This window comes from Mauremys mutica, chromosome 1 (assembly GCF_020497125.1).
Source record: "Mauremys mutica isolate MM-2020 ecotype Southern chromosome 1, ASM2049712v1, whole genome shotgun sequence".
Taxonomy (NCBI): domain Eukaryota; kingdom Metazoa; phylum Chordata; order Testudines; family Geoemydidae; genus Mauremys; species Mauremys mutica.
In genome coordinates, this window is record NC_059072.1 from 311,700,818 (window position 1) to 311,726,704 (window position 25,887).

The 25,887-nt window shown below is 42.3% G+C and overlaps 1 protein-coding gene across 3 annotated transcripts in view; it reads left to right on the forward strand.

Moving 5' to 3' along the window:
• TRPC4 (transient receptor potential cation channel subfamily C member 4) overlaps positions 1-25,887 on the forward strand; it is a 199,358-nt gene that overhangs the window by 65,196 nt on the left and 108,275 nt on the right. For 2 of the 3 annotated variants that reach the window (XM_045015238.1, XM_045015230.1), the window contains exon 3: positions 6,231-6,635. In XM_045015238.1, the coding sequence (XP_044871173.1) occupies positions 6,258-6,635 (378 nt within the window). In that variant the 5' untranslated portion in view covers positions 6,231-6,257. Of the gene's footprint in view, positions 1-6,230; positions 6,636-14,558; positions 14,666-25,887 lie in introns of those variants that run through there. The other variant, XM_045015247.1, reaches the window with a different exon arrangement.

Below are 25,887 nucleotides of genomic sequence, written 5' to 3' on the forward strand. Positions count from 1 at the left end.
CCTAGAGTGCTGAAGAATCACTGCAGCCCTCAGCACACCTCCCTCGGATCTTTTTTCAGAGAGAAGCCAATATCACATGGATACTTCAGGATTTCACAATTAGAGCACAATGTCTGTGCTATTGTTGGAACTGTTACATAAAGAAACTCTGGTTAGTGCAGCGAGCCTTGAAAGCTTTGCTTTGTAAAAAATGACGCTGGAGAGAGCCCCTCTGATTTAATCTGGAGGATAACACTGGCCAAGGAGATAGTGAGGTCAACTAAATTGGATGGAGTATTCTCTCCTTTAAAGCATTCTCTGGGTAATCTCCTGCTCCCTCCTTCCCCTCAAATTGACTGCTTCCAATCAATGGTAGGTGCCAGGCTGACAGCCTTGCAGACTGGAGTCCTCTGGGAATTCACAGAATAAGTCCAGTTAAGACAGCAGCAAGGAAGTTTCTCTTATGTTGCTCCACCAATATGCCTTAACCCTGATCCAGAGAGATCCACCAGTAAGGAGGAGCAAGTGGTGAAGGCTCCATGTTCATTCCCTCTCTTTCCTGAGAATACCAGCATGAGTGCTGCCTGGCAGTTAGGGCTAGCTGCAGTAGTCAACTTTTAATGAAGGCAGCTGTCCAGTAAGAATAGAACTGAGGAGACCAACTAATTTCATATATACCACTGAGCAGTTATCAGCTAATAATAACTCTGTGAGCTGAACCTTGCTCACTCTACTCACAAGTAACCACACTGATCGAATTGGGGCAAGTTGTGCGAGTGAGGCAAGCAGACTTTGGTCCTGTGTTGCTGCCAACTTGGGCTTTATTTGAAGAAGTGTTAGGCCAATTCTTGAGCTTCTGTAAAGTCATGTAGCTTTGTTGACTTCAAAGCTATGCTGATCTACACTAGCTGAGGTAATTCCACTCTAATGTCTCCATATGACTTAAGTCACCCATTGATTCATACTTCACATATTTTAATGGGAAAACAAACCCTGTAATAGTACTCAATGATATAATTCTCATGAGCCCCTGAAACTTCGCCATTAGGAATTTTTCACTCTTGAGAGACGATCCCTTAGGGCTTGTCTCCACTTACTGTGGGAATCAACATGCAGCGATCAATCCACCATGGGTTGATTTAGCAGGTCTAGTGAACGCCCACTACATCAACTGCCAATTGTTCTCCTGTCGACTCCAGTACTCCACTGGAATGAGAAGCATAAGGTAAGTCGATGGGAGAGTTTCTCCCACCAACCCAGTGCGCTGTAGACATCACAATAAGTCAGTTATTCACGTAGCTGGAGTTGTGTAACTTAGGTTGACTTAGCTCCGCAGTGTAGACCTGCCCTTAGTCTGTACTCTTTTTGACCAACATCTTAAGTGACACTGGCTCTGGAGGTTGAAGTGTTTCGTGTCTTCTGGGATAGCCTGCAAGAAATTTCCAAACAACCACCTAAAACCAATGGATTACAGCAAAACATTTATTAAGAAAATAATTCCTTCAAACCGTAGTGCAAGTATATCCAGTCTTAAACTTGACAAGAACTAATCTAGAAAGGTACAGTCTGTATAATCATGTTCAAGGCTTATGTCTTAGTTTCATTGTTTCCGTACTCCAGACTACTAGTTTGTTTGTATCTTATTGGATGTCAGCGTGAGGCAAACCCACAGCCAAACCAGGGTTCGTCGCTCAGCTGCCCCTCCAACAGACTCTTTCATAGAGCCATGAGCACAGGCATGTACTTGGTGTAGTTCATCACTTCTCCTGACATTTGCCCCTTCTTTGGCATGAGGGAGACCCTGGCACACAATTACATTAAGTGCACCAGACTGCAGCCACTTTTCCAGCTCCTCCAGAACTGTATCCTCAGGTTCGGGCTGCACTTTTCCCTGCACCTCCTGATATTTGCACACCCCATCTGGATGAGACCCCCTCATCAGTCTCCTCCTGGCGTTGGCCCAAGTGGCCATCCACCACATCAGAAGGAGGAAGCTGGACGGCTCTGTGACTTTGGGGCCTATTTCCGCTCCTCCCTTAGGGCATGTATCCAGGTGGAGTTCCTGTGGACTGTAGCCACTGGATTCCTTGATGATTTCAAGGAGCAGTGTGTGCTGTCCAGGGTTCTCTGCTAAGTGTCCTCCTCTGGCTCTCTGCTTTTGACCCTGTGACTCTCACTCCCATCCCTGTTTTTTCATTTGTTGTCCCCTAAATTCACTTGAGACCTGGGTCTGGTAACTCCTCCCCTTAGGCTGAGAGGTGCAGCCTTTAGATGTGGGCAGATTTACACACCCTCATCCCCAGAGACTCAATAGGTGCCCCTGCAACAGACTTCTTTATGGAGCTGTGAGCATGGGCTTGTACCAGGGGTAGTTCACCACCTCTCCTGACACCTTCTCTTTCTGCAGCAAGAGGGAGATCCTAGCACACTTTTATATTGAGGTACCAGTTTGCAGTCCCTCTCCTGGCTCCTTCAGAACCTCCTCCTCCTCCTCCAGTTCTGGTTGCACTTTCCCCTGCACCTCCTGATTTACAAACTCTATCTGTATCCCCACAAAGTCACGAGATCTCCTCATCAACCTCTTCCTGGCGCTGGCCAAGGTGACCATCCACAATGTCAGCAGGAGGAAGCTGGATGGCGAGGTGCTCTGTGACTCTGGGGCCTATTTCCAATCCCTCCTGAAGTCATGTCTCCACACAGAGTTCCTCTGGGCCGTGTCCACTGGCTCCCTGGACACCTTTGAGGAGCAGTGGGCGCTGTCAGGTGTTCTTTGCTGAGTGCCCCCTCTGGATTCCTGCTTTTATACCTGTGACCCTCACTCCCATCCTCGTTTTTGCATTTGTTGCCCCTTGAACTCATTTGATGCCTGGATTCAGTGACTCCTCCCCTTAGGCTGAGTGGCGCGGCTTTTAGATGTGGGCAGGTTTACACCCTCCCATTCCCAGTGCTTCAATAAACACCCCTCCAAAAGAGCTTCAGTGAGTCATCCCTCAGGCTGGCGGCAACATTTCAGTAGGACTAACATACCTGACCCACAGAGCCCGCAGTGACTCAGCTTTCAGGCATGTGGCAGCAGCCTATCTCTGAACAGAGCCTGGGCACATGACCCCCCAGGCTCAGGTAGTTTCCCAACCTCAGCAGAGCTGCAGACCAGTCTGTGCAACAGCACGACTCAGCCAGGAGCCCTCCTGCTGTGCCGTAGTGTAACAGACTTTCTAGACTCCCAGCCTGTTCTTGATGCAGCTCCTGTTCCTGTCTCAGTCTTGCCTGAGCCCTGTTCCAGTCCTGTCCATTCCTACTCTGACCTTGCTCCAGCCCGGCCACTGACCTGCTCTAGCCTTCTCTCTGCCTCCTGGCCCTTCAGACCACCCAGCTTTGACCTTAGGCCTGTATCTAGACTCCAGCTACACTACTGGTTTGCCTTGCCCACAAACTCTGACCACCCAGCTTTGACCTTAGGCCTGTATCTAGACTCCAGCTACACTACTGGTTTGCCTTGCCCACAAACTCTGACCACCCAGCTTTGACCTCTTGCCTGCACCTGATCTCTGGCTGCAGTACTGATTTTGGCTTGTTTATGGACTCTGCTCTTGATTCTGACCCCAGATCTCAGTTCCAGCATGAGCCGTGGCCCAATCCCAATACTAAATCTGACTTTAACCTCCATTCCAACCACTAGGCCTGAGTATTGGGAGACAACACCTGGCAGTCAATAGGGAAGTCAATGAGAATTCTAGCCCTCAAGTCCAGTATCTCTTGAATCCAGCTAGGAGTACTCTAGTTTCCTTTGTGACCTGGTGTGATTTTGTTCAGACAGTTGATCTCAGAGGGAGACATGACAATCTGTTCATTGCATACTCTTTAGAATCAGTGGGTTTTGCTGTCAGTTGGGGTTCCTGGCTTCTTGTAACCTTTAGAGCAAGTAAGAGCTACCAACTTAAAGGGCAACCTCAAAAGGAGCACCCCCAAAATTCAATCTCTCTTGCCACATAAATGGCTTTTTGTTTCTCATCCAAAATTAGTTCCATTTCCCCCAGTCCTTGGCCCTAAGAGTGGTCTTCTATCAAATAGGACTTAGTGTCAGATTAAAGTCAGTCTATCACAGATAAAGTTCTCACTCTTCCATCAATCTAATAGATGTCAGGCAATTGCTTTTGCCATGAATAATATACATAAAATATGTTAAATTGATCATAGAGAAATGTGTTCTGCACTTGTCCTAAACGTGTAGGTTTCTTGAGCATAGTGTTCCACATTCACTACCTAAGAGGTCTTCACCTTACTCACACAGCTAGTCCTAAACACAAACCTGCAAACAATCTGCTCCTTGGACATTGTGGTAGCACATGCTCCCCTCCCACTGCTAATCCCACAAAAGGGTAAAATGTACGTGCAAACCTACATGAATTAAAGCTGCTGGATTTAAAGTAATTTTCTCCCCTCAAGAAGAACAATGGCTCAGTGGTGCACAAACAAGTCAATCCTGTGGATTTTACAAAGCACGCTACCTTCCTCCCAGGTGCCTGATCTCCATCCAGTTGTACAGCACCTGAAGGAGACACGCTGTCATTTGTCATCTTCCCCAGACCTATGCCCAAAAAGCTAAAAGGCATAAGGGGGGAGTTAGTATGGATTCCACCAAAAGTAACTCCAATTTACAAAAGAATTCTTTTTGGTCCTAAGGGGAGCATGACCTGGAAGCCAGCCACCTTCTGCCCTCCCCAAAACAGTGGAGATCTAATTTCATTCAGTTAGCATGGAGGGACCCTTGTGCTGTCTAAGGCCAGGGAGAAGTATGCAGCGGGAGCATATTTCTGTGGAAAAAAATAGTATGTGATTGTTTAATTAAAGACTATATCATAATCTGCATGTACAGGGGGAGGGGAGTGTGAATTAATGCTGCACATGCAGCCGAGACTGAATAGAAGTACTATGGACTTCAAGATAGGCCCATTGGTGAGGGAATCCTAAACATGAAGCAGTACCTTCTAAGCTTAGACAATTTATTTTGTATAGGGTTCAGTGTATGAGCCAGAGGTCTACACTACATTTACCATTTATCTTTAATTCCTGGAGACTCCATGACAATCCTGGAGGGCTGAAAACCTTATTTGATACACAGGTATTTTACTGGGGTTTTCCCCTCCTTTAGAGGATTTTCTCCATGTCTCTGTCAAATACCCAAGATTCCCCACATTATCCTCTTGTTTTGTATGACTCACTATTCTCGAGGCCCTTAGAAATAATTCCTCCTTCTGCCGTAGCAAGATTGGAGCCCATCAATGTCACTCCTAAACTGGATGGAGGGATTATAAAATAAGGGGCTCATTACCACTCAGAGGCTAAGTGCTATGTGAGCTACTCAAATTATCACAGAGGGAGACAGAGAGAGAAAGAATCTAGGTCATCTGACATCCAGTCTCTTTAACCACTAGGCAATGCTGACTCTCTACTTGAACTGTGGGAATAGGGGTATTGATCATGTAACCTAACATTCTAGATCCCATCATATTACTACTTTCTTTTAGACCACAGAGGTAACCAGCTAATTGTTGCCCTGACAGAAGGAACAGATATTGCCATGGTCTTACATGGGCAAAGAATACAATAACAGAGACAATACATGCTTGGTGATGTTTAAGATATTAAAATTGTGATTGGATATTTTTGTTTTAGTTTAGAATCTGCTATGTATTAAACCAAACCCTTCACCGTTATGTATTAATTCTGGGGATTTTTCGATATTAAGAATATCATGGAAAATGTATAAATGTTATTTTACTTTTTTAATTCCTAATTCTAGCTTACAAGTCAGACTCAGGATACTTGCTAGAATATATTAGTTTAATAGTGATAAGGCTGAATCACATACAAATACTCCAGACTTTAGAAAGTTCACACCTGGATCTGAACTGTGCAAATTAGGTCTATCTTAGGCCTGATAGAATGTGCCAGGAAGGAGCAAAATCTAGTTGATATAGCACCAGACTCAGCATGGGGAGACCTGAGTGCTTGGCTTGATCACTGTGACCTTGGCCAAGGCACTTCATCTCTTTGATTCTCTGTTTCCCCTTTTGCCCTTTGTCTCTCTTGTCTATTTATACCACAAGTTTTCTGGGCAGAGACCATCTATTATGTGTTTATACAGCACCTCTAAATGCTACTGTAATACATATATAATAATAGTAATCAGAAGCTGAACTGTATTCCAGGAATGCATAACTGATGCACTCTTTCTTTTTAAATTGCAGAGACAAAGTATTAGAATGGCATAAAATATGGCCCAGTTCTATTACAAAAGAAGCGTCAATGCCCCTTACAGAGACCGCATCCCTCTTCGCATAGTACGAGCAGAGTCTGAACTCTCCCCCGCCGAGAAAGCCTACTTGAATGCTGTGGAGAAAGGAGATTATGCCAGTGTGAAGAAAGCTCTGGAGGAAGCAGAAATTTATTTCAAGATCAATATTAATTGCATTGATCCTCTTGGAAGAACAGCTCTCCTTATTGCAATTGAAAATGAGAACCTGGAGCTCATTGAGCTGCTCTTAAGCTTTAATGTGTATGTCGGAGATGCTCTGCTGCATGCCATACGAAAGGAGGTAGTTGGAGCTGTGGAACTTTTATTAAATCACAAAAAGCCGAGTGGGGAGAAGCAGGTACGTGCAAAATTCACTCTTGCCCTTGGTTTGCAAGCAAGCTTCTGTAGGTATATGCCAGGAATTGTCAAAAGGGAGCTGTAGAGGGTTGGACTCACCCCTGCGGCGCCTCCTGCTGGTGACTCCTGGGAATTAGCTCTGTTCCAGGCAATGGCGCGCCCTCTGCAGGTTGGTGATCTGCCTGTCCTCTGGCCCCCGTGTCCCTCCCTGGACCCGGTGCCCTTTTACATGGGGTGCTGCCCCCTGGAAGTAACCCCTTTCTATCAGGGTTTCCCCTCCCCAGGGAACCCCCACCCTCTATCCCCACCTTGCCTCAGTGTATGGCTACTGCCAGTCATTGTCTAGCCCCACGTCCTGGGGCAGACTGCAGTATCAGCCTATTCATCACTGGCAAGGAGGGTTTGGACCTGCTGCTTTGGCCTACCCCTGGGCTGCCCTCTGCAACCCCAGTACCTATTAGCCCAATGCTAGGCCGCAGCCTGGGGCTTTCCAGGCTAGAGCTCCCCAGCTCCTCTGCCTTTCCCCAGCCCTGCTTCACTCAGGTACCTTATGTCCAGCTCCCTGCAGCCAGGCCCATCTCCCTCTATATCTAAAGAGAGACTCACTTTTGGGCTTCTGGCTCACAGCCTCTTCTAGGGGCCAGCTGGGCCTGATTAGAGCATGGCCACAGCTGAGCCTACTTTCCCCAATCAGCCCAGGCTTCTTGCCCCAGCCTAAAGCCTTCCCAGGGCTGTTTTTAACCCCTTCAGGGCAGGAGCAGGGGTCCACCCTGCTACAGGAGCCAAGAGTTAAAAAAAAATTGACTCTTTCAAATTCAACATGTAGTGTTTTCAATATGATCTGTATCATTTTCATTTTGATTTGAGTATCTGTGTTCTTAGCATTGGGTTTTCTGTTCAATAAGATAATAAAATTCATGGGAGATAAAAAGAAGTGCTTTCCTGGGATAGGTGTGTGACGGGGTGAATCACAGAAACCCCCTTGGGAACTGCCAAGTGATGTGCCAAGACTACTTCTTCCCTTGCTTTCCCTGCCAGCTTGGGACTCCAGCACCCTGTCTTGCTGAGCCAGACATGCCCGTCGGCTCCAACACAGACCCAAGGTCTGAATTACTTGCCCCAAAGCTGCAGACTTAACTGAAAGCAGCTAACAAAAGTGTTCTTGTCTTTAACTCTCAGATGCCCAACTCAGACTACTTCTGCCCCTGCTTTCCTGCCCTGGCAGCTTAGAACTTCAGTGCCCTGCCTGGTTTGAGCCAGACCCACTAGCCTGCTGCAAACCCAGACCCAGGGTCTGAGCCATGTCCCCTAACAGCTGTAGGCTTAATTGAAAGCAACTTACAGAAGTGTTCCTGTCTTTAACACTCAGATGTCCAACTCCCAATGGGGTCCAACCCCCAAATAAATCTGTTTTACCCTGTATAAAGCTTATACAGAGTAAACTCAAAAATTGTTCACCCTCTATAACACTGATAGAGAGAGATGCACAGCTGTCCCGCCCCCCCCCAGGTATTAATACATACTCTGGGTTAATTAATAAGTAAAAAGTGATTTTATTAAATACAGAAAGTAGGATTTAAGTGATTCCAAGTAGTAACAGACAGAACAAAGCGAATTACCAACTGAAATAAAATAAAACACGCAAATTTTAGCCTAATACAGTAATACAACTGAGTACAGGTAAAAATCTCACCCTGAGAGCTGTTTCAATAAGTCTCTTTCACAGACTGGATGCCTTCCTAGTCTGGGCACAGTCCTTTCCCCTGGTACAGCCCTTGTTCCAGCTCAGGTGGTAGCTAGGGGATTCCTCATGATGGCTCCTCTCTTTGTTCTGTTCCACCCATTTATATATCTTTTGCATAAGGCAGGAATCCTTTGTCCCTCTCTGGGTTCCCACCGCCTCCTTCTCAATGGAAAGACACTAGGTTAAAGATGGATTCCAGTTCAGGTGACATGATCACATGTCACTGTAAGACTTCATTACCCACTTGCCAGCACACAGGAAGACTTACAGGTAAAACAGAGCCATCTGCAGTCAATTGTCCTGGTTAATGGGAGTCATCAAGATTCCAAACCACCATTAATATCCCACAGTTTGCATACTTACAATAGACCCTCAGAGTTATATTTCATATTTCTAGGTTCAAATACAAGAGTGATACATTTATACAAATAGGATGACCACACTCAGTAGATTATAAGCTTTGTAATGATACCTTACAAGAGACCTTTTGCATGAAACATATTCCAGTTACATTAGCATATTTTCATAAAACCATATAGAGTGCAACGTCACAAAGTGAATGGCTTTGGAGAAAATATGCAATTTGAAATTGGGCGTTTCCTTTGAACGTTAATTCTATTTTAGATAATTCTGCCATTTCATTGGTGAAATGATTCCTGGACCTATTAAGGCAAAATCCTGCTTCATGAAGAATTGCAATCTAATAGGAAGAGAACAGTAGGGGTGAAATCCTGGTCCCATTGAAATCAATGGCAACACTCTCATTGACTTTAATGGAGTCAGGATTTCACCTTGATGTGGAGACCATCTACCACTTCCGTGACTGTGAGGTATGGTCAGTGTGACCATGGTGAGGTATGGTCAGAGTGAAGGCAAACCTGTTCTTTCTCCCCATCAACCCTCAACGGATGCATCATTATATAGAAAATCGTTTTTAGAATAAATTGAAAGAGGCTTTAAGGTGTGTCCCTCTCTACCTCCCCTGGACTACAATCCAGCCTCCTTTAGGCGGCCTACATCCTCCATGCCAGACCCATTGTAAAGCCCTATTGAGGCAGGGTAGGGTGTAAATTGTAATTTGTCAGATTCTTAGGGATCCTTTGGGATGAAAACCACTCTATAAATAGATGTAAAAGTCTATTCTATTTCTGTCTATTCCAATTTCCATATATTATAGGTGCTATATTAGTGCATAGTGAATTGAAATGATTGGAGCCCTTTCATAGGCAATGCATACAATATCATGTAATTACAGTATCTGGTACTTGCTATGGATATAATTGCAGATGATAAGTAAAAAGTATAATTTTTTTGTCAATAAAATAATAGAAATTCAATGTTATTTTTGGTGAAAGAATACAATATGTTGGGTCCTTACCCAGCTGCATATAGAATAACGGCTTTATCTCAGCATAAATGGATGGAAATTAGATTCATTTTATGCTTGCCTCATTTCCATTATTTCTCACCCTATTGTATAGCTCACAGGGTATGCAAAGACAATTTAAAGGAGAAGAATGGTCTTGTGGTTAAGGTACTCGACTAGGAATTAGCAGCTTTAGGTTCAATACCCCACTCTCCATCAAGTCACTTAAACTTTGAAGGCCTTAATTCCTCATCTGTGAAATAGGACCATGTGATAGGCTCTTAGAGGGCCAAGTTGCCTAGCAGTTAGCATACCTGACCACCATACCCTTGTGTTTCTGTTAGAGGTGACAGAGATGCCTGATCCTAAGTCACAAATGTTTGGAGCCTCTACCCACATCTGGGCCTTTTCTCTTAAGTCAGGGCATGGTATGGGGGACCCAGGCTTTTCCTTTCCATCAGGTCCTGATCCAGGGCCCTCTGGGAAGTAACACTTGGAGGGTCATCCCTGCAGAGAGTCAAAGCCTGCCAGCCTGAGCTACTGCCTACTTATGTGCTCCTGGGGTATGGCCCCTAAAGTCCAGTCAATCATTTAACAGAAAGTCTAAATGAGCAGGGCCTTGCAGTTTTCAAAGGGGGGCAGGGTGGTTGGAGAAGGCACGGCCTGGGACTTTATCTGCTTTTTGGTCCCCTTGCAGGCTCTGCCTTCAGGCTGACTTCCCAGAGAAGCATTCATCTCTCTCGCAGCCTGTCCACTACCCTTTGCCTGGGCTTCTGAGCTTCTTTTAACCCTGTCTTCCAATTGCAGTGGTCTTGCCAGGCTCAGAGGGGTGGGGCTACCTGGGCCCAGTATTGCCTTTTAATAATGCTGTAGGTTGGTAATCATATGGCCTGATGCCAGGAATTCATGATATAGCAGGATGAAGTTAGGATTTCCTTTTGTCCATGTGTTATGTTTTCTATTATCATGTAGTATTTGTATTACCACAGTGAATAGGAGTCCCAGCCATAGGCCAGGGCCACACTATGTTAAGCATTGTAAAAACACAGACCTAAAGGATGGTCCCTGCCCCAGAAGGTTTACAATCTAGCAATAAGACAAGAGACAACAAATGGATACAGACAGGTGGGGGAGTACAATGAGACATAGTTGGTCAGCATGATAGGTAGTGGTCTGTGCACAGTAACATTTGGGTGGGAATCCATAGATAAGGTTGTAAGTTCATATCCTGAGAGAGTTTTTGAACTTCCGCTGTCTTTGGCAAAACAATCCTCCTGTCAGTTTGAAGCTTTTTGTACCTCATCTTAGAGGAGAACTCAGACTTGTATTCCATAATCCACAACACCCACATTCACTCATGCAAACAGCACATCCCAGCATACTGGATAGAAACCCTGTGCGTGGGCTCTGCAAACACTGCAAAATCTATGAATCAGTTTGCATACTTTGAAATAGTTATGAAATGTTTCACAGACACAAAAGGTGCGAATCTGCTCAAAAATATGAGGTGTTTATAAACATTGCAAGGCATTTTAGCAGAGATTGTGGCCTGCATTTTCAGCCATGTGCCTCCGTTTGTGGGCATGCAAGATTCCTCCTGCACAAACATGAGCCTCCACATTGCAAATGCAAACATTGGCATCTGAACATGGACTTTCAGAAAGCCTCCTACAAGATCCCTCACCAAAGGCTCTTAAGCAAAGTAAGCCGTCATGGGGTAAGAGGGAAAGTCCTCTCATGGATCAATAACTGGTTAAAAGACAGAAAACAAAAGGTAGTTATAAATGGTCAGTTTCAGAATGGAGAGAGATAAATAGTGGGGTCCCCCAGAGATCTGTACTGAGACAAGTGCTGTTCAACATATTCATAAATGATCCAGAAAAAGGGGTAAACAGTGAAATGGCAAAATGTGGAGACAATACAAAATTACTGAAGATAATTAAGTCCAAAGCGTTACAAAGGGATCTCACAAAGCTGGAGGACTGGACAACAGAATGGCAGATGAAATTCAATGTTGATAAATGCAAAGTAATACACACTGGAAAACATAGTCCCACCTATACATACAAAATGGTGAAATCTAAATTAGCAGTTATCACTCAAGAAAAAAATCTTGGGCTCATTGTGCATAGTTCTCTGAAAACATCCACTCAATATACTGTTGGGCAATCAAAAAACAAACAAACAAACAAAAATCTAATTGAATGTTAGGCATCATTAGTAAAGGGATAGATAATAAGACAGAAAATATCATTATGCTACTATGCCAATTCATGCCTTGAACACTGCCTGCAGTTCTGGTTACCCCATCTCAAAAAAGATCTATTCGTATTGGAAATGATACAGAGAAGGGCAAGAAAATGATTAAGGATATAGAACAGCTTCTGTGTGAAAAGAGATTAAAAGACAGGGACTTTTCAGCTTGGAACAGAGACAACTAAGAGGGGATATGATAAAGGTCTATACAATTGTGAATGGTGTGGAGAAAGTGAATAACACAAAAACCAGGGGTCACCCAATGAAATTAATAGGCAGGAGGTTTAAAACAAACAAAAGGAAGTATTTCTTCACACAACGTACAGTCAACCCATGGAACTTTTTGCCAGCAGATGTTGTGAAGGCCAAAACTAGATCAGAGTTCAAAAAAGAACTAGATACGTTCATGGAGTATAGGTCCATCAATAGCTATTAGAGGACGACAGGGGATGGATCACTTGCTGATTACTTGTTCTGTTAATTCCCTCTGAAGCATCTGGCATTGGTCACTGTTGGAAAACAGGATACTGGGCTAGATGGACCAATGGTCTGACCCAATATGGCTGTTCTTCTGTTGGCCTTTTAAATAGACTAATATTTTACTCACATGCATTGGCACCCAAAGAAGCCATTAGCATTAGGTTTCTGCAAATGCAAATGATTTGTTTGTTTTTAGGAATTAGTCATGTTAAAGGGAATATGTAAAATGTTTAATTTTTTATTGCAGGTATTTGCACCTATAAAGCGCATGAACATGTGTGCATATTTTCCACGTGTACAAATGGAGGCTACGCGGAGGCCTGGCTGAAAATTCATTACAATAGGCTTAGGTTTTCCCACTCAAATGCCTAAAATTAGCCACCAAAATCCTTATTTTAAGTACTTAGGAAGAGATTTTCAAAAACAGAAAGGGCTGTTAAGCCCCCAACAACCCTGAAAAGTCAACTCCCAAATGTGTCTTTGAAAATCTCCCTCTTAAATTGTGGCTTGATATTTTAGCGTATTTTAGTTAATTTGTTATATTTACCATATGGTTTAAATGAATTGTTTTCAGACTGGGTTGTTTACAACCTGTTAGCTTTGACTATTTGCGACTTGCTCTTCATTCCTCCTCATGCATAGTTGGTCACCTAGGCTCTGTCTATACTTAGGGCAGTGTCTAGAGTACAGGCACGGCATGCGTAGTTACATGCCACTGTGAAAGTCAGGCTTCGTCCACACTTTTCACTGCAGTGCATAGCTTCGTGCTGCAGTGAAAGGCTCAGTAACCTGCAGGAGCCTTTCCCTGCTGCCAGAGCCTCCCTGCTGCCTCCCACTGCCAGAGCCTTTCCCCACTGCCGAAGCTTTGTTCTGTGGTGGGAAAAAGCTGTGGCAGCGGGTAAGCAGTGGAATACTACACTACTAAAAAATATCAAGGTAGATGTTGGAGGCACTGCTTGGGCCTATAGAGAGTTGTAGGATATATATCCTAGGGTTCAGGCATGTAGGGTACTTTACTCATCTAAGCTGTGTCTTTCCGTCTACACTGCTGTTTATGCCCATGCTAGCTGTGCCTGCAGTGTCTGTACTTCTACATGTTGCCATAAACCCTACGGCTTCACTGAGGTCAATGGGGCCAGGATTTCAGCCCTAACGCTATTTCCTCTCCTTGACTGAATGACTGAAACCATTTAATAAGGAGAAAAATAAATAGTGCACAAGGATTAATCCATTTCCACTATATTGCTAAAGCTCATCGAACATTCAGGATTTTCATTAATACATGGAAGTTGTCTGAATACTTGCAAAGAGCAATGACTATGGCTTGAGAATTATAGTTAAAAACATGCAGCATAGAAGTATTCATGTATCAATATCTTTTTACTATTCAACAAGGGGATAATATGTTATATGGGGAGGTTGTAACTAAAATTTAACTTCAGCATCATACTCAAAAAGCAACATAAGAACATTTGATTAAACTAAAAGTAACTATTACATATTTTTAGAGTTTAAAAATTCATATATAAGAGTCTATCACCAGCCATCCACTATGTCCCCAGACCCTACCTACTTTCCACATGCGGTATATGCTACAATCCAGATAACACACCATGTGTATTATGGTAATTTTGAGTTTATTATCATTATATGTATCTATTTGGTGCCATCTGGTGCCTATCAATAAGGTATATATATTTAATTGATTTGGATTCTACTTGACTCCTTCTGTCATTCAGTTAGTGAGTGAGGCTTCTGTGGCATCCATTATAGCAATTCAGGAAAAGGTCATTTTTGTCACTTGCATTATATTTTCTAAACTTTCTTAGTTTCCCCAGCTGCTGGATCACATGTAAAAGCGAATAACAGGATTTAAGGTAGCTGAGCTGACTAAACTTATCCACGTTCTTCCAAATTATTAATTTTTCATAACCAGATGTCTCAAAAACTATCTGCCAAGATCTTATTGCCTATTATCCTGGCCGATAGTAGAATATCTTTCTGAGAAAAGCTGTTTTCCTTTCCACTTTAGGATGAATAACTGGTTGTTATATCATGCTATTTTGCATTGTGCATACATACCCATGTAATAGACTGGAGGAGACTTTAAACAGATAATTGAATAGAATGGAATGCCATAGCTTTAACTTAATGTTAAAGATGTGTGCGGCTAGCACCATATATGGTATGTACTGTATTTCATTAAAATTGTGTGCATGGGTATTTTTGGAACCACATATTTCAGAAAGTTAGACAGTTGGAAAGTCTTTGAAATAGCTGATTAGTGGAGTGACAAGTCAATGTTGTAACTCTTCCACTGGTACTGCAGGGGAATTAATTAATTCCAGAGGGTATATCGTAAAAATATATATCAAGAGGATATGTGTTACATGAAGAGTGTATTTAAATATTTCTCTGACCTGGAGTGTAGAATGACATTGTCACCTGGGCACCAGCAGATAGGCTCCCTGCTTTCAGTTCTGGTGCCTAGCCATGATATGGCTCACAGAAGCCGGAGCTGCAATTGCAGGAAAAATCCTGCTCAGCCCTTGGCTGGAGCATGCTTAGTGTGGATGGAATCTTTGGGGAATGTAGCAAGTCTCTACTGAGCATGTACTAACTACAATATTTCAAAGGCCTATAGCTAAGGCTGCGAGTCTGTCATGGAGGTCACCGAAATCACACATTTTCACAGAGATAGCAAAAAGCACATGCCTGACAAAAAAGGTCACATGCTGTGAAATGTCAAGTCCCAATACTCAAATGCCCAAATCAATGCTCAAAGCATGGAAGTGCTAAAGTGTCTCAAAGAAAAGGTCACTAGAATTTTTTTAACATGGGCTGAAACAATGTATTTTTCATTATCTTCATCCTTGGAAATGGCTGAATTGTTTGAGCTGAAAGTTTCCCAAAAAATTCCAGCCTGAGGCAGACTCTTAACTTGGATAATTTCAGCCCAAACAATTAAACTTTGACAAAGATATAAGCAACTGATAACATGCTATAATGGGAAGTATCGGGTATCCTTAATAATAGGTAATGCTCCCAGCCTTGCTTATAATATAACATACATACGTACCTATCTATAGCCATATTTACTCCCCAGTCCTGCAAGGAAGTCTGTCCACAAAGAATTCTTTGCAGGATCAACACCTTAGTTGGTAAATGTTCAGCTTTTTCATGGGAAGAGGATATCTGCAATATTGAGGCAATAATATTGCAATTATTTATCATGATGGTTTTACCATGTCCAAATGTCTGCACTAGACGAATCACAGAACAAACAATTAGGCAAGGACACTGCCCTGCAGGGTTTGCAGTGCAGATATTAGCCAGGGCATGAATGAAGGGGAGAAAGCAAGAGGAGACGAGTAGGGATGTACAGCAGGGTTAAGTCTGAAGAGGGGAAATGCAAGAAAGCAGGGGATAATCTTTTTTAAAAGAGATCCCTTCTAGCATTTTCACAGCATCACTCACTTTCCTTCCTTGCATTTTTTTCTTCTATTGAATATATATATTCAAATTATTGGCTTCAGCTGAAGGGGTTGAGAACCTGAGGCTGCACATTTCCTAGTGGGAAATCACCTGATCATTCTGAGTAAACAACGATAGCAGTGTAATTGTTGCCACCAGTCAAAGAAGAGGTTTGCATATTCATCATACAGTTACTGAGAAATAACCACACATTGTGTTTATGCAGATCTATGAATTCTGACAGCCATTAATAGCCAATCAGAGTATAGATATACAACTACTGGGAAATAACTGTATAGCAATTATGCAAATCAGACACCCAGAACCAGAGCGCAGGAAATTGCTTGATTTGGAAAATACTGTAGTTAGCTTCAGTAACTGTACAACAACCTTACAATGTGATTGACTTAGACCTAGACCGTTACAGCGTGTCTTGTAGCATTTTTTCTTCATACCACTATCTGAAAAGGAACATAAGAATATATTGTAGGGGTTGCCATGTTTAACTATTGCTTTCCTGCAAGCTATTTCCATTTGTGCCCAGTTCTGGATGATTCAGAGGAAAGCAGGAAAACCCTAGAATTGTGCTGAGATTCACTAAGGGAATGGGGAGCAAGTATTTCTTCTACGTCTTCTAGCAATTGGTTTGTACACTGGAGAAAGAGGGTTTCTGCATAGCCAATACTAGGCCATGAAGCTGCCTCTTTTGGAATGGCCTTGTTAAGAAATTAATGCAAAGTGTGCCCTATGATTGAATAGGAAATGACTGGTGTGAGGCAGAGGCAGGAAGAGAGAGAGGGCCATAAACAAGTATGATATCATAAGTTGTACAGATAGTAAACAGTGCAATCTGTCCATGCAGTCTTTTGAAAATGCCACCCCAGAAGCTCATAAATTGCACTCTATCCATTAGGCACCAACTGTGGTATTTGTTTTGAAAATGTCTCCCACAGAGGCTCATAAACTGAGTTCCGCACAGTAGATATCAAGTAGGCTGCTTAATTGTAGTCCATATGGTAATGAGGATGGAGGAAGCAATGTGGTGCCATTTTGTGGAGCGTGAAGAGGACTGTCTTGTTGTGGAATGTGCAGGCATTAGAGTTCATTTTTCCTCCTGCTAAGCTGCCTGAGTGGTAGCAGAGAATTTTCCCCAGTTGTATCTGATTAATCAGAATTTTCTGACAGGTTGAGAATACTGATAGGCGGAAATGGATGTGAGAGGCTAGGGGTCAGATTGGTTTGTTAAGAGAGGACACAAAGCAGTCAACTCACATGTTCCATCTTTTCATGTAATCATTTGATTAGCTGAAGTATACATTTGGCTGCTAGGGAAAGATACGCTGTGAAGATGGAGATGATTACTTGTCCGCTAGATGGAAAGCTGGGTTTGTGGCTAGCTTTCCAGGAGTGGTTTTTCTGGAGATTTTCTTCTTTCTGTTTGCAGTAGAATTGTTCAGAAGAATTGCACTAACCCCGTGGCAAGAAGCTTTAACAATGTCGATGTTTTTGTGCACCACTAGTGGGGTTGGTGGCTTTGCAGAGAAATTTGTGATCACTACTAAAGCAAAACTTTTGATTCTGCTCCCATAGGCTGAATGAATTTTCATGATTTTTCCCAGTTCCTCTTGTATTGCTGCCAGTGTTTTGGTTTCATAGTGACATTGGCAGGTATTCACCACTCATGAAGGCAGTATGCCAAATGAGATGGACCCATGGCCTTATCTAGTATGCTAAATCCTATGCTGCTAAATTGAACTGGAGGCTAAGGAATAGGGAGTATAGGAGCATCTAACGCCAAATAAAATGATGAGTCTCTTTGTTATTGGCAAGATGAGGAGAATATGGCCACAATTAAGGCTTGAGAAATCTTATGGTCAGATTCTCAGTGAGTGACATCACTGATGCTGATTTACACTAGCTAAGGATCTAGTCCTTATTTTATTAGAATTCAGTGCACTAGTTCGATGACTTTATGCAAATATGTGTAATAGTTAGTTCATATATAGTCCTTTTTATAGACAACTGAGCCAACCCTCCACCAAAAATGCACAACTTTTTTCACAGTTTCAAAAGGTTAGTTAACTTTTTTCATTATTTATTATTTTTGCACACTTGCCAGTCCCAGCTGGTACTGTACAAAGAAAGTGCTATAATATAGGGAGAAAGATGAGTGTTGAACAGTGATGGTAATTTTTTTTAAAAGCTTTGAACTAGAACCAACCAGAGGACAATTCCATTTCACAAGCACTTTTGAGGGTTCAAATTTTGTTTTTATTCCTCCTTAGAGCAAAAATAAAACACTTTGAATGTTTTTGAAAAAGGGAATTGTGTCAAAACATCCATTTCCCACTCTAAAAGCTTTTTTCAGTTCTGCTCTTTCTCATTACAAGTGACTAGAGAACCCTGGACCTCAGAAGTTTTCTGGAAGAAAGCTTTATCAGAATCAATATATTTCCACAAAATGATTCAGCTTTCACAAAAGAGAATATTTCAAAATCACTTCATTGGAAATGTTCAGGCGAGTTCTACTTTGAACATTCAGGCAGTTTGATTTGTCTGTCTCCTAATATGCTAACATCAGTCACGGTTTGATTGATCAGTTGTATGATGTGACAGCGAGAATTCTAGTTTTCCTTTAATAGTTTTTCCTTAACACTATCATATTTTTTCCAGCGTAATCATGGGCTGATGTATTTTTTCAAACCATTTTCACTTTGGGTTTCCTTTTCACCACTGCTGAGTGAGAAAAAACACTCATCCATGCTTGGTGTTAGTCATTACATGCACTTGGGCAGTGCCCTGTGATACTGGTTATTGACTAGTTTCAAAGAGGTACAATGTGGGGGCACATGGATTTAATCAGAAGCAATTCTCAATAATTTTAGAGTATTTTAGCTGCCACTTTTGGAGTGTCTGCTTCCAGGCCACTAAAGCCTTTTCACAGTAACTGAAGGAAGGATCTGTCTGGCTACCAGTAAAGTTGACAAGTCATTGTAAATGAGCATGTTTACCTACAGGCTATGTTATGGAGCAATTCACAGACCCAAGGGAGGAGGAAGAGGACATTGGATAAAATGCTGAGGGCTTCTTTTGTCACTAATCACACACGCACTAGAAAAATCTAAACTGACACAAGTATATGGCCTTCTGTTTCTCCCGCTACATGTTGTGGGAGGAAGGGAAGCAAAATAGTCCCCACGCATTTGGGGAGGCGAAAATGATTTTTTTGCAGGGAACCCTCGACCCCTCAAAAATGTTCTGCCTCAGTCAGTGTCACATTTGTCATTCCCTGGGTAAAACACTCCTATGCTTCCCCAGCCCAAATCTATCAGTTCCATAATCTTTCCTGCCCCTTCCAAAAAAAAAAATCATCCAGTTTCTACTCTTCCCTCCCCAAATTCCATCATTTTACACACATTCCCAGTCCTCATATGCCATACTCCCTCTCCTCAGAAAAACAAAACAAGAATTCCATACTCTGGCCCTTGATGGAAATATGTCACTTAAAGTCTGTAAGCTCTTACTCAAGATAAGTCTACACAGCAGCTGGGAGGGTGCTTCCCAGCACAGGTAGACAGACCAGCACTAAAAATAGCAGGGAGGCTGCAGAAGCGTGGGTAGCAGCTTGGACCAGTCACACAAGTACAATACCCCCTGGATCCATGCTTGGACAGCTAGCCCAAGCCGCTGCCCATGCTGCTGTGGCCACAGAGCTATTTCTACTGTGCTAGCTCGAGCAGAGCTAGCATGTTCCTAGCTGTGTTGGAAAGCACACTCCCAGCCACTGTGTAGCCATACCCATTAATGAGAGCTTTGGACCCATGCTTTACCCTCCTGTGCTTTTTATCTTTGTGAGGCTAATATATTGCCAGCATAGGTGATGTGATGTAGCTTTTTTAGGCCAGATTCCGATCCCATTAATCACTCCAAAGTATATTATTCCACAAGTCCCACTGAAGTCAGTGGGACCTATTGTGGATAAAGGAGCCTAGTAAAATGAAGGCTGAGAGGGGATATGATCGGTCTCTATAAATACATCAGGCGGATAACCACTAGGAAGGGAGAAGAGCTATTTAAGCTAAAGGACAATGCTGGCACAGGAACAAATGGGAATAAACCAGCCATGAGTAAATTTAGGCTTTAGAAGATTCAAAGAAGGTTTTAACCATAAGAGGAGCAGGAGGATCTGGAACAGCCTCCCTTTAGGAGTAGTGGGGGGCAAACAATCTAACTAGCTTTAAGATGGATCTTGATAAATTTGTGAATGGGATTATGTGATTGGGCTGCTACTTGCATTCATGGGAGGGGATTTGATGATCCAGGAGGTTCTTTCCAATCCCATGCCCTGTGTTCCTCTGTTCCCATGCAAAGGTGTCTGCCCCTTTAGGGGTAGATTTTCAATGGCATTTAGGGGCCTAAATATGTAGATAGGTGCCTAGTAGGATTTTCAAAAGCACTTTAGGCACTTAACTTCTGATGACTAAATACCTTTAAAAATCTGGCCCTTGCTGAATAAGACTGCATTGGCGTTGAGCTGCCACGTTCTTCATCCACTCACTTTCTCTACACCAACCAAAATGAAAAAGACAAAACAGTACTATAACTTGCTTGAAAATTTTCCTTTTCTTGTTTCAACTGGGTCAGAGTTAACGTGAAAAAATACCTGGGTGCACAAGAGAAAAGTTAAACTCAGTTGAATGGAATCAAAATGCAAGGGGGGGATTAAATTGTAACCAAAGACACACTCACAAGAAAGGTATAATTAATACTACTGGTATCCCAGCAGAGCTGAATCAGTATTTTGAACACAACAGTCATAGCCCATCTCAGGGTAATTTGCCCTGTATTCCCAGGAATTGCAAAGGCATAATGTGATTTTTCTTGTTTTAAATAGTGACTTAATTTTTTTTACGTATTCATTTTGAATTTGGGGTGAATTGCGGTATCTTATTTGATCAATTTTTGTCCAAATCTAGTGATTATAGGACCTGATCCCTGGGTAAGGCTGAGTTATGCTTGGTCCAGGACCTCAGGCTCAGGCAATGGTGCCTGCGTGATGTACCTTCAGCAGAGCAGCCAGGTGGCCAGTTTGGTCCCGGGTGTAAATTAAAGCAACTTCATGGCAGTTCTAATATACGGCATCCTGCAATGGCCCCCTGTCAGACACTGAACCAACTGAGGATTGCTGGAACACAACATGGTTCAGCCATGTCCCTCTCGCCTCCAAAGTGACATACGGTGAACGGCTAGTCTGACTTTATGCCACCCTGGGATTATCCTATGCCAGAGGAATCTCCAGATGCCCAGTTAGGGTAGTATTAAAGCTTTGTGTTGCTAGAGTGGTGGTCATCTGACTCAAGGATGTGGTTTATAATCTCCTCTCCTTGTAATCCAAAATGCTGCTCCAATTCCCACTCGCCTACTAATGTAACTTTTCTGGTGCAGCACAATGGCCTGAATGATTCTACTTCAATTAACTACATTCCCCTTCTTCCTATATTTCATTCCACACTGATTCATTCACCTGCAGCTGCAAAGTATTGCATTTTCTATAGTCTGATGAAGTGAAGGCAGCGGAAGTGGTCTGAGGCAAAGCTCTTGTCACCAGGTGATATCAAAGAAAAAACCTTCAGCAGATCCAGCCTTAGTTGTTTTTTGTTTGTTTGGTTGGTTTGGTTTTTTTGACGGGGGTGGTGCTTGTTTGTTTGACTGTAGGTTAGTGTCACTCATTGGGCCTAATTCCAAAGTCATTTACACCATTGTGTTTCCATTGTCTGTAATGGTGTTAGCCTTGATATTATACCACTGCGAGATACAAATCAACTCCATTGTTTGTATGAGCAGCAAGGATTGCCAGAGGTTCCTATTTCTGTTATTACAGTTCTTTTCCTTACGATATAATAGAAACCCTTTGCACAGTGTAGCTATTTGAGAGGCTTGAAGTGAGCTGTCCACACTGTAACTGTTAAGAAACACAAGCGTGTTCTGCATGAGTATTCACGAGGTGAGAAGAGTGCTCACCGTTGGTTCATATTTTCCCTCTCAAATAGGAATGGTACTTATTCATTGAAAAGAAGAAAAATCATAGATGACAGGTTTGAAAACTGTCATGAGTCTAGTGCTTGGATAAAACAAATGTAAAACAGATTAAACCTATAAGTTTAATGTGGAAAAATACCTGTGTGCACATGATAAGAGAAGAGTTAAACTCAATTGAATGGAATCAAAATGCATGGGGGGATTAAATGTGACCAAAGACAAAAAACAAACAAACAAACAAAAAAGTATAATACTACCGGTATCCCAGCAGAGCTGAATCAGTATTTTGAAGAAAGTAAACAGACATGCAAAACCAGTCTTTACCTGGAGGAAGGCTATCCACAGCTTATTGTTGTTGTTTATATTACAGTCAGGGGCGGCTCCAGGCCCAAGCACGCCTAGCGCATGCTTGGGGTGGCAATCCGTGGGGGGCGCTCTGCCGGTCGCCGCAAGGGCGGCAGGCAGGCTGCCTTCGGCGGCGTGCCTGCAGAAGGTCCACTGGTCCCGCGGCTTCGGCGGACCTCCCACAAGAAAGCCACCGAAGGCAGCCTGCCTGCCATGCTTGGGGCAGCAAAATGCCTAGAGCCACCCCTGATTACAGTAGCAGCTGGAGGAACTTACAGTTGAAATAGACATGGTAAACAGAAGCATAGAGAGGTGAATAGACTTGACTAAGGTGACCCAGCAGTAAACTCAGGACTAGAGCCTAAATCTCCTGAGTCCCTGTCCAGTGCCTTATCTATTGGATCTTGCGGCTTCTCTAAGTGGCCTTGTCATATCCTGCTATCAAGATTTGCCCTCAGATTGACATCACCCCCTATTTCATTGTGCAAGGGATTAGGGCACTGACAAACGAGTGCTTCTATCTGTAGTCTTGTAGCCCATTCAAATCCTCACTGAAGAGCCTGGGATTGTGATAGGTTAAAGGCATCATTGCTGCCACATAGACAATTTAATCTCTTAAAATATGTTTTCTAGTTAGATTTAGGGGACGATAAGCATGCATCTTGGAGATTCATTTATTTTAAACTAATGTGGGTTAGTTTATTTTACAATATTTTCCATGCTGTGATTTAACACAAGAGTGAGTGTGTATGGGTATCAGACAGTTAGGGTTTATAGCTAGTGGATTTTATTTAGGAATGAATACAATTGTAAATGATATATTTCTAAACGAGCATGCATTAGCCTTTTAAATGTACGGATACATTTTTATTATCTGTGTTAGTTGTAATTAGACCCTAAAGAGAAGAAAAAGGAAAGTGATGGATATACACACTTCACCTAGCCAATGTCAATCAGAGCTGTGGCCAAAATAATTTTTGAAAAGACACCTTTTGCGATGGACATGGAAGTGCTGGGTCTATGCAGGCAGCATCAGTCACATCAGGTAGTTGGTTAATATTCAATGGAGGTAATCCTAAAAAATCAGAGCATGTCTCTAAAATGTGAGTGCACATCTGTGAGTCACTGCAGACTTTAGTCCCAGCCATTGTCACTCTACTTACAAATCCTTAGAGGGAGGGTGGTGGTGATTTTTTTTTTCTACAAAAATATTATGTTACTAGATATGTTACTAGGACTTTGTTTTCTTCCTTTGGCATAACAAGAGTGTGCTTTTCTTCTATCCTAATTTTAGATTTAGGAAACTGAATCAGAGGGTTATTAATGGGATAGAACATTTTTCAGTGAGGTCTTGGGAGCCACGGTAAGGAAGGCAGAGGTTGACAAAACATTGGACGGCTTTTATTTAACCTATTTACCATAAAAACAAAAGCTAAAAATGCTTGGAATAGATTTATGACATCACATTTTTACCTAGTTATGTCTATTTTAACTAGTTTCTTTTAATCGGGCACTAGTTTATAGTCATCACCATCATATATGATATTCAGTAGAGCTGATCAGGAACTGGACTTTCCATTCTGTGGGAAATTCTGACATTTCAAATGAGAACAAAAAGCCAACATTTCCTGAGAAATTATTTTTTTTAAAAAAGGTTGGAACTACTAAAATGCTTATTTTCAATAGCATTGAAACTTTTCTTACTGACTTTATCATTTTAATTCATTTCATTTTACATTATTATATTAAAATAGTAATGATAATATTACATTTAATATTATATATATATAGAAAATTGCATTTGATATTTAATATAAAAGTCAAAACAAAATTAATCAAAACATTTCAGCATTGTCAGTTTGATTGCTTGCATAGACTCAAACATTCTGACATTGTCAAAATAACACATTTTAACTTTTTCTCATAAAAAGTGTAATTGAAATTGGTGTGTTCCCACAATACATTTAGATTTTGTCAAATCTGTATTTTTTAACAGAAAGCTGTTCCACTGAAATATTTTCAACCAACTCTAATATGCATGCGATAAGAGGATGGATATATGCTCTTCGTATTATCTTGGAAACTATAACCCAGCTGAGAGTTTTTCAGTGGCTTACTATATATGAAATGTCTTTGATGGCTCTTAGTTCAGTTCTCAGTGGATCCAAGTACTTAATAATAATGAATAAAGTACTTTGGCCAAAATTTTAAAACAAGCATATAAAAGAAGGGACGAACTCCACGAATTCAATGCCCTGAACTTGCAACTAAATCTGTATAGGAGCACATGGAGTTCCTGTTGGAGCTCTGCATGGACTAGGGCCTTGGTCTTTAGTTTTAGAATTCTTGGATTGACAGGTCACTATAGATTGGTGAGATGTACAAGGAATTCTATTGGTTGGCCTAGCGAAGCAGCGCTGGAGCTTGTTATAGATGGATGTCATTGCTGTATAGTGACAGTTTCCCAGGCTAGCCTGGTACTTTTCTGTCTGATGCACTACATTCTGCTTATTATCTATCTTCATTTCTTATACCTTGTTTCTCTTTTCTTTTTGCTTTGGTTCTTTTTCTGTGCATTTTCTGACAATACATAACAGCCAACAAATGTACAATTTTATTGTCTGAGATAATGAATCTGGCTTTGTATTGTATTTACCTTTGTATTTTTTTCCTTATTTATTTGCTGTTGTTACAGCTCATCTTTCTTTTCCTTTAAAACAAATAATTCAAAACAAAACAAAACAAAAACATTGAAGCTTAGAGATAGGTACCCAAGATTTAGACACTCAAAGAAGTGGGCTCATTTTCATAGGTACTGGATTGCCACACCTAAAATTAAGGTACGTAGGAGCTGTGGGTGAATCATATAAGTGTCTGGATGGATGAATGGATGGATAGATATTAGTGCTCCTTCTTTCTGAGTCCCAGTTACCTCTTCTCAGCCCATTTCCTGACTCTCTAAGATTACATCTGCACTATGAGCTAGGGGTGTGATTCTCCTGCTTGCTTCTATATACTCATGATAGCTTGCCTTGAGCTAGTAGGAATATAAAGAGCAGAATAACTGTAGTAGCAGTGGCAGCAGGGGCATGGCTGAGCCATGCCAAGTATAAGGGGACCCCTTACTAAAACTCAGCAGGGTGTTTTGGTTGGCTAGCTCCCAGTACCCAAAGAAAGGGGATGGGTTGGTGGGAAATCAGGACCCTGAGACTGACAGTCCCCAGGAACAATGGGGAGAGGCCAATGCACCAGGTAAGTCTGATTGACAGGGCAGGCAGGCTAATCAGGGAGTCAGGAGGCCGGGGGTTCTTTTCTCTGTGTGAGCTGGAATCGCCTGGATCAGACAGAGTGGGGCCAGGTTAAGGAGAGAGCAGGGGCCCAAGCTGAGCTGGGGAGCAGAGCCACACCAGCCAGAGGGGCCAGAAAAGCAGCCCAGGAAGCAGGGCAGTGCTGGGAGCAGAATCACAGAAGCAGCCCAGGGAGCTGGAGGCAGAGCAGCAGCAGCAGCAGTGCTGAGGCAGAGAGGAGCAGGAGCTGAGGCAGAGTGGT